This window comes from Belonocnema kinseyi, chromosome 5, assembly GCF_010883055.1.
Source record: "Belonocnema kinseyi isolate 2016_QV_RU_SX_M_011 chromosome 5, B_treatae_v1, whole genome shotgun sequence".
NCBI classification, from domain to species: Eukaryota; Metazoa; Arthropoda; class Insecta; order Hymenoptera; family Cynipidae; genus Belonocnema; species Belonocnema kinseyi.
In genome coordinates, this window is record NC_046661.1 from 83106476 (window position 1) to 83116158 (window position 9683).

The 9683-nt window shown below is 20.9% G+C and overlaps 1 protein-coding gene across 1 annotated transcript in view; it reads right to left on the reverse strand.

The window, feature by feature from the left end:
* Positions 1-9683, reverse strand: part of LOC117173747 (UHRF1-binding protein 1-like) — a 99497-nt gene that overhangs the window by 17208 nt on the left and 72606 nt on the right. Inside the window, exon 14 of the mRNA XM_033362388.1 lies at positions 7705-8061. Coding sequence (XP_033218279.1) covers positions 7705-8061 — 357 coding nt within the window. The remainder of the gene's footprint in view (positions 1-7704; positions 8062-9683) is intronic.

Here is a 9683-nt window from a genome sequence, read left to right on the forward strand (position 1 = left end):
CCCCCCCCCCTCTGAACGTCGTGACATCTAGCGAGATGAAGGGAATACTACATTCTGTAATCTCGAGAAAGAGGCGACTGAAATATAATTATATAATTTGTTTGAAAATTTAATTATTTTGTTCAAAATTCAACAATGTTTCAAAAAATAATTTTTTTCTGTTAAGAATTCGACTATTTTCTTGAAAATCTGTCTTTTCGGTTTGACAATTAATTTTTTTGTTGAAAATTCTTTTTTGCGGGTTGAAAAGTCAACTGTTTCCTAGAAAATTCTCCTTTTGTTCTTTTAATTTCAACAATTTAGCTGATTTTTTTCTCTCTCGACTGAGAAATCTTCCTTGGTTGAAAATTCAATTCTTTTCTTAAAACTTCGTTTTTTGGATGAGTTTAAATGCTTGTAATTTATAATTAAAATCTTTTTTGGTCGAAATATCCACTATTACATATTATAGATTTTTTGTTCAAAATTCATCTTGTTTCGTTGAAAAATTATTTAAAAAAAAATGTATATTCCATTTTGGGTGGGAAAGATATCGTTTTTAGTTAAAAATTCATGTATTTTGTTGAAAATTAATTTTCTTGTTGTTAAAAATGCAACAGTGATGTCTAGAATTAATGTTGTTTTGTTTGAAAATTATTTCTTTTTACTGAAAATTTATACATTCCATTTTTTGTGTAAAATTTATATTTCTTAGCTGAAAATTTAACTATTCATTTAAAATTTTATAATTTTTAGTTTAAAATTGATATATTTTGTAAAAGATTTTTTTTATGATAGCAAACTAATCTTTTTGGTTAAAAATTCATCTCTGTGATTGCAAATCCAACTATTTCACTAACTACAAAAAAGGAAAAATTTACAACAACATGGATGAATTTTCTGCTAAAAATTTTAAGTATTTATACAAAAAACTATTCAACTCAAATTGGAATAGTAAAATTTTTAGCTTAAACAATTATCAGCCAAAGAAATGAAATTTCAACCAAAAAGAATATTTTTGAATAAAATACATAAATTTTTAATCAATTATTTTAATTTTTATAGAATTTTCAACCTAATAGTTGAATTTTCTACTGAAAATATTAAATGTCTATAAAAAAAAATTCAACACAAAATGGAATAGTTAAATTTTTAGTTTCAAAAATTGTCAACCAAAGAAATGAAATTTTTACCAACAAAATTTATTTTCTACCAAAAAAGAATAATTTTTAATAAAATACATAAATTTTCAACCAAATATTAAATTTTTATGGAATTTTGAACCTAATAGTTTAATTTTCAACTAAAAGGTCTAATTTTCTAACAAAATAAGACAAAAACAAATAGAATAGTTCAATTTTCAGTTAGCGAAATAAATTTAGAAGCAAAGAAAATAAATTTTCAACCAAAAAGGTTACATGTCTATAAAAAAATCAACAAAAAATGGATTAGTTACATTTTTAGTTAGAAAAATTAATTTCCAATAAAAAAACAAACTAATTTTCAATCAAAGAAATTAAATTTCAACTAAAAAATTAATTTTCTACAAAAAAAAGGAATAATTTTTAACAGAACACATGATTTTTCAAACAAATGTTTTAATTTTCATTGAATTTTCAACCAAAAAGATTAATTTTCTACAAAAAAAAAACTTTCAACAAAATAGATGATTTTTTAACTAAGAAAGATAAATTTTTAACCAAATATAGAATACACAATATAATGTTCAGTTAGGAAAATAACTTTTTATCCAATTAAAATAAATTTCAAAGCAAGAAATGAAATTTCAACAATCTAATTTAATTTTTTATGGAATTTGCAATCTAATAGAATATAATAAAATAAAAAATAAACATATATAAGTTTAATTTTCAGTTAAAGAAATAGCATTATAAGCAAATAAAATAATTGCATTTTCAACCAAAAAAATCAATTTTATAACAAAAAGATCAAATTTCTATAAAAAGAAATTTAAAAAAAAAACTGAATTTTTAAAGTTTTAGGTAGAAAAATTAATTTTTAATACCAAAAACTAATTTTCAACCAAAGAAATTCAATTTCAAACAAAAAGATTAATTTTCTACAAAAAAAAAGAATAATTTTCAAAAAAATACATGATTTTTCAAATAAATTTGCTAATTTTTCAGATACAGAAATAATTTTTACCCAATAAAACAAATTTTCAAAAAAAGAACTAAATTTTCAAGCAATCAAATGAATTTCCTAAAAAAAGATTAAATGTGTATAAACAAATATAAAAAAAAATGGAATAGTTAAATTTTTAGTTAGAAAAATTAATTTTCAATAAAAAAAGCTAATTTTCAACCAAAGAAATTAAATTTTAACCAAAAAGATTAACCTTCTACTAAAAAATAATAATAATTGTTAACAAAAGACATGATTTTTAAAACAAATATGTTAATTTTTATGGAAGTTTCAAGCAAAAAGTTTAATTTTCTACAAAAAAAAGAAAAACTTTCAACAAAATAGATTAATTTTCAACTACAAAGATGAGGTTTAAACAAAAAATAGGAAAGTTTAATTTTCAGTTACGGAAATAAATTTTTAACCAAATAAAATAAATGTTCAACATAATTGTTAAATTTTCATCCAAATAGATGATTTTTCCACCGAAAATATTAAAGGTTTATAACAAAAATTTAACAAAAATTGGAATAGTTAAATTTTTATTTTAAAAAATTCATTTTCAACCTAAGAAATGAAATTTAAATAAAATATTTTTATTTTTAATGGAATTTTCAGCGTAACAGTTGATTTTTCGACCAAAAAAGACAAACTTTTAACAAAATAGATGGAATATCAACTAAGAAAGATAGATTTTCAATCATAAATATAATAGTTTAATTTTTAGTGACAGAAATAGCTTTATAAGCAAATAAAATAATGATATTTTCAACCAAACAAATGAATTTTCTATCAAAAAGATCAAATTTCTATAAAAACAAATTCTAAAAAAAATAGGATATTAAAATTTTTAGTTAAAAAATTTAATTTCCAATCAACAATCTAATTTTCAACCAAAGAATTTATATTTGGTTAAAAATTGCTCTATTTTTATTAAACTTTGTATTTTGTGATGGATTATTAATCTTCTTGGTGATTAATTCATTTTTTTTTGGTTTCAATTTTAACTCTGAGGTTGAAAATTCCATACAAACTTAAAATATTTAGTTAAGAATTCATGTATTTTGTTAAAAATGGTACACTTTTGGTAAAAAAATCAATCTTTTTGCTTTCAAATTCATTTTCTCGGTTGAAAATTTATCTATTCCGTTGAAAATTTATTTCATTTGGTTAAAAACATATTTCTCTAACTGGAAATTAAACTATTCTATTTTTTGTTTAAACCTCATCTTTTTTAGTTGAAAATTCATCTATTTTGTTCAAAATTTGTTGTTTTTTTTTTGGTAGAAAATTAAACTTTTTGGTTGAAAATTATTTCACTATTAGGTTAAAAATTCATCTGTTATAAATGATTCTTTTTTGGTAGAAAATTAATTTTTTTTTATTGAAAATTCATTTCTTTAATTTAAAATTAGTTTTTTTTTAATTGTAAACTAATTTTTGCAACTAAAAATTTTACTATTCCGTTTCAATATTATCTATTTTGTTGAAAATTTGTTTTGTTTTTTGGTAAAAAATTAAACTTTTAGGTTGAAATTTCAATTCTTTGGTTGAAAAGTAGTATTTTTGTTTAAATTAATTAAAATTAATTTTGTTTTGAAAATTTTGCATTCTTCGTTAAAAATTCATCTATTTCTTTGAAAAAATGTCATTTTTTGGTAGAAAATAAACATTTTTGGTTTAAATTTCAATTCTTTGGTTGAAAAGTAGTATTGTTTATTAAAAATTAATATCATTTTAGTGAATCATTGTAGTTAAAAGTTCATTTCTTTGGTTACAAATAAATCCAATTTTTTGAAAAATTTGTTTTGTTTTGTTAAAAATTGTGTTTTTTACTGAAAACAAAATTAAGTAGGTAGAATTAATTTGGTAGAAAAATAATCTTTTTTATTGAAATTTCATTTCTTTGTTTGAAATGTTTTTTTAACTATAAATTTTTTTTTAACTATAAATTTAACTATTCCGTTTTCCATTACAATTTTGTTTAGATATTGAATCTTCTTGTTTGAAAACTCTTCTGTTTGATTGAAAATCTTTTCAGTTAAAATTTTTTTTGTTGAAAACTAATCTTTTTTAGTTGAAAATTTGTCTTTTTTGGTAGAAAATTTACCTCCTGGATTGAAAATTCAATTATTTGGTTTAAAATTTATTTTCTAGATTCAAAATGCATCATTTTAGCTAAAACTTCATTTCTTTGGTTGAAAATTCATTTTTTAAATACAAATTTTCTTATTAAATTTTTGGTTGAAAAATTATATTTTTTAGTTTAAAAGTCGTCGTTTTTGATAAAAATTAATCTTCTGGGTAGAAAATTATTCTTTTTTGGCGAAAAAAACTATTATTCTAGTTGAAGATTCATAATTTAGGTTAAAAATTTATCTTTCTGGTTTAAAATTCACCTATTCCAGTCAAATATTTACAATTTTAATTATAATTTAGTCTCTTTGTTTGTAAATGTAGCTCTATTTTTTTTAATTTAGTTTTTTGCTTGTTGAAAAGTAGTTTTTTATCGAAAAATAATCATTTTTTAACTGAAATTTTAACTATTTCATTTCTTGTTGAATTTCTTTTTAAAGATATTTATTCTCATTGGTAGGAAATGTATTTTTTGGTTAAAAATTAAACTATTTTGTTTGAAAGTTTATTCTATTTGCTCCAAACGTTATTTGATTAACTGAAAATCTATTTTTTGTTCAAAACTAATCTTTTCTGGTTGAAAATTCACCTATTTTTTTGAAAATTTGGTGTTTTTTCTTTTTGTAGAAAATTAAACTTTTAGGTTGAAAATTATTTAACTATTACGTTGAAAATTCATTTGTTATAAATTATCCTTTTTAGTAGAAAATCAATCTTTTTGGTTGAAATTTCAATTCTTTGGTTGAAAATAAGTATTTTTTTTATTGAAAATTAATTTTTCTAGCTGAAAATTAAACTATTCCAACTTTTTCTGAATTTTTTTTTTAGACATTTAATCTTTTTGATTGAAAAATCATTTGCGTGGTTGAAAATTGAACTATTCTTTAATATTTATTTAATTTGCTTCAAAAGTTATTTCTCCAACTGAACATTAAACTATTCTATTTTTCGTTGAAAATTTATCTTTCTTAGTTGAAAATTCTTCAATTAAAAAAAATGTCTTTTTTTAGTAGAAAATAAATGTTTTTGGTTGAAATTTCAACTGTTAGATTGAAAACTCCATCAAAATTAAAATATTTGTTTGAAAATGCATGTATTTTGTTAAAAATTATTTATTTCTTTGGTTAAGAATTTATCAAATTTTTTAGAATTTTTTTTTTGTAAAGAATTAGTTTTTTTTACTGAAAATTTAGCTTTTCCATTATTTCTATCAGAATGATTTTTTAAATTACATATTTTGTTAAAAAATTATTAATTTTTGGTCGAAAATTAGTTTTTTCTTAAATTGTAAACTAATTTTTCGAACTAAAAATTTAACTTTTCCGTAAATTTTTTTTAGATATTTAATCCTTTTGGTTCAAAACTCTTTTTTTTTGTTGAAAATCATCTGTTTGGTTAAAAAAGTATTTCTCTAACTTAAAATTAAACTATTATATTTTTTGTTGAAAAATAATCTTTTTTCGTTAAAAATTCATCTATTCTATTAAAAATTTGTTATAAATTATGCTTTTTGGGAGAAAATGAATCTCTTTAGTTGAAATTTTATTTCTTTGGTTGAAAATCAGTATTTTTTATTGAAAATTAATTTTCTTGGCTGACAATATAACTATTTCAACTTTGTCTTAATTTTTTTATAGCTATTAATCTTTTTGATAGAAAATTCATTTATGTGGTTGAAAATTAAACTATTTTTTTATGTTTACTTTATTTGCTAAAAAAGTTAATTCTCTAACTAAAAATCAAACTATTCTATTTTCGGTTGAAAATTTATATTTCTTAGTTAAAAATACATCTTTCTTTTGTATAAAATTAAACTTTTAGGTTGAAAATTCATGTATTTCGTTAAATTTTTGTTTACAAAAATTAATCTTTTTGGTATTTACTTGTTTGAAAATTCAATCATTTGGTTACAAATTTATTTTCTGAATTAAAAATGCATCCTTATAGTTCAAAGTTCATTTCATTAAATAAAAATTTATCTAATTTTTTGGAAAATTTGTTTTTTGTTAAAAATTTATTTTTTACCGAAAATGTAGCTATTCCATTATTGCCATAAAATTGTTTTTTTCAATCACATATTTTTGCAAAAAATGAACCTTTTTTGTGGAAAATTAATGATATTTTGTTAAAAATTATTCTTTTTTAGTAGAAATCAATTTTTTAATTGAAATTTCAGTTCATTGGGTAAAAATTAGATTTTTAAATTATAAACTAATTTTTTTAACTAAAATTTTTTTTTTCATCATTTTTTAAATATTTAATCTTTTCTAGTTGAAAATTTGTCTTTTTTTGTAACAATATAAACTTTTTGATTGAAAATTCATTTATTTTGTTAAAAAATATTCTTTTTTAGTAGAAAATTAATTTTTTCAGTTGAAATTTTATTTATTTGGTAGAAAATTGTTTTTTTTTTATTGTAGATTTATTTTATTTTGCTAAAAACTTATTTATTTAAGCTCAAATTAAACTATTCTATTTTTTATTGAAAATTTATCTTCTTTGTTTGAAAATTTATCTATCTATATCGGTTAAAATTGTCTTTCTTTGTTGCAATATAAAATTTTTGATTGAAAAATAATCTATTTCGTCAAGAATCATTCCTTTTTGGTAGAGAATCAATCTTTTCGGTTCAAAATTATTTTCTCTTAATTGAAAAATCATTTGCTTAACTACAAATTTAACTATTCCATTTTTCGTCGAAATTTTTGTTGTTGATGGACATTTAATCGTTTCTGGTTAAAAAGTCATCTATTTTGTTGAAAATTTGTCTTTTTTGTTGTTATCAATATAACTAGTTTGGTTGAAATTTTAAGTATTTGATTAAAAATTCATTTATCTATCTGAAAATATATTTTTTGTTAAAAATTTGCCTTTTTTTAATAGAAAAATTTAATTTTTAGGTTGAAAATGCATCTGTTATAAATGATTCTTTTTTGGTAGAAAATAAATCTTTTTGATAGAAGATTCATTTGAGTGTTTGAAATTTAAACTATTGTTTTAATTTTTATTTTATTGGCTTAAAAACTTAATTCTCTAACTAAAAATTAAACTATTCAATTTTTTGTTGAAACTTTTTCTTAGTTAAAAATGAATTAATGAAATATTTTCTTCAAACAATGTCTCGTTTTTGTAGAAAATTAAACTTTTAGTTTCAAAATTCATGTACTTTGCTAAAACAATTTGGTTTAGAAAATTAAAATTTTTGTTATCTTTTTGGATTGAAAATTCAATTATATGGTTACAAATTTATTTTCTGGATTGAAAAAAATTTCATTATTACTATAAAATATATATTTAAATTACATATTTTGGCAGAAAAAGTCTATTTTTGTATTCGATATTCAACTTTTCAACAGTTTTGATTGAAAATTAAAAGTTTGATTAACTTTCTTATCTTTTTTAATCTGTTAAATTAAAATATTTCATAATTATTATTGATCTTACCTCCATAGGGATTGGTTTAGGAATTATTTCATCCTCGACTAAATCCGTAAGTCCAGTTACCGAACTCATGGACAAAGTTAGAGGCACATTTGCAAGCTTGATTTCCATATTATCCTTAAATAAAGCCATAACTTCTTCTTTGTCGTGCACATTAATTCCGACAAGATTGCTCTCGTCATAAAATCTTCCTCGATCCTGAGAAGATCGTTTACTGCAGGTTGATTGACTTGCCTGAGACAATCTTTTCGAATCTTCTCTATCTTTCAAAGTATGATCCAATCTTAATTTAATTTTCGCCCTGCATTCAGAATCCGACGGCAATTCTACCCATCCTCTCGACCTGGAGCTGAACTTTGTCTAAAAAAAATAGAAGACAAATTTGCAATTTCAAATCAAGCCCGAGGGTCGCCACTTTTTCAAAGTGGAATTTTCTCCAATTAATCATATCCAGTTGCACAATCTAGATTCTAGATCATTCAAATTCAAGGGAATTCTTGATATTTATTTGAAATATTTAAGCCAAATTTTATGTGCCTAAGTAAGAGCCTTTTATTTCTATTGGTTCACAATAGAGGTTTTATTTTATGTATTTTTTTGGGATGGGGTCCTATTTTCTATTTTTTTTTTTTATCAATTTAGGGAATTATAAGTCTAACTGGGGAATATCGAGTTTGTGGCTCTATTATAAAAGCAAGATTTTTGGGTGGTTGTGTATTAATTCATGCCTTCGCGAGGGGTTGATCACTCTTAAAATCTGGTGTAAGAACATTCTTGATTTCTTTTAAATATTTATGAAACCTTTAGAAATCTTTGTAAAGTTTTCGAAATCGTTGCGAAATATTTTTAAATCTATGGAGTTATGTTGAAATTTACTCTTTTTGAAATATTTCGAAATACTCTATTCTGAAATACTCTTTTGAAATATTCAAAATCATCTATAAAAAATTTGAATCTTTGTGCAGTTTTTTTGAAATTCTTGAAAGATTTGTGAAATCTTTTGAATCTTTGTGAAATCATTAAAATCCATGCGATTTTTTTTTTCAAATTCTTGATATATTTGTGAAATCTTTCAATCTTTTTGATATCATTAAAATCTATGCGAAATTTTTTTAAATCTTTGTGAATTGTTTGAAATCTTTTAAATCTTTATAAAATTTTCCAAATCTTTGTGAAATCTTTTGAAATTGTTGTGAAATCTTTTTAAAGTATTGAAGCAATTGTGAAATAATTTCAAAATATTTTGAAATCCTTGAACTTATTTGAAATCTTTCAAATTTTTGTGATATCATTCAAATCTGTGCGAAATTGGTGTAAATCTTTGAAATCTTTATAACTTATTCGAAATCTTTTGAAATCTTCGAAATTTCTGTGAAGTTTTTTGTAAATTATTGAAAGCTTTATGAAATCTTTTAAATCTTTTTGAAATCTTTAAAATCCATGCGAATTTTTTTTAATCTTTGTGAATTATTTGAAATCTTTTAAATATTCATAAAATTTTGCAAATCTTTGTGAAATCTTTTTAAATTATAGAAATAATTATGAAATCTTTCAAATCTTTGTGAAATCATTCAAATCTGTGCGAAATTGGTGGAAATCTTTTAAATTTTTGTGAATTATTTGAAATTTTTAAATCTTCGAAATTTCTGTGAAGTTTTTTTGAAATTCTTGAAAGATTTGTGAAATCTTTTAAATCTTTGTGAAATCATTAAAATCGATACGAAATTTTTTAAAATGGTTTGAATTGTTTGAAATCTTTTAAATCTTTATAAAATTTTCCAAATCATTGTGAAATCTTTTGAAATTGTTGTGAAATCTTTTTTAAGTATTGAAGCAATTGTGAAATAATTTCGAAATATTTTGAAATCCTTGAACTTATTTGAAATCTTTCAAATCTTTGTGAAATCATTCAAATCTGTGCGAAATTGGTGGAAATCTTTTAAATTTTTGTGAATTATTTGAAATTTTTAAATCTTCGAAAT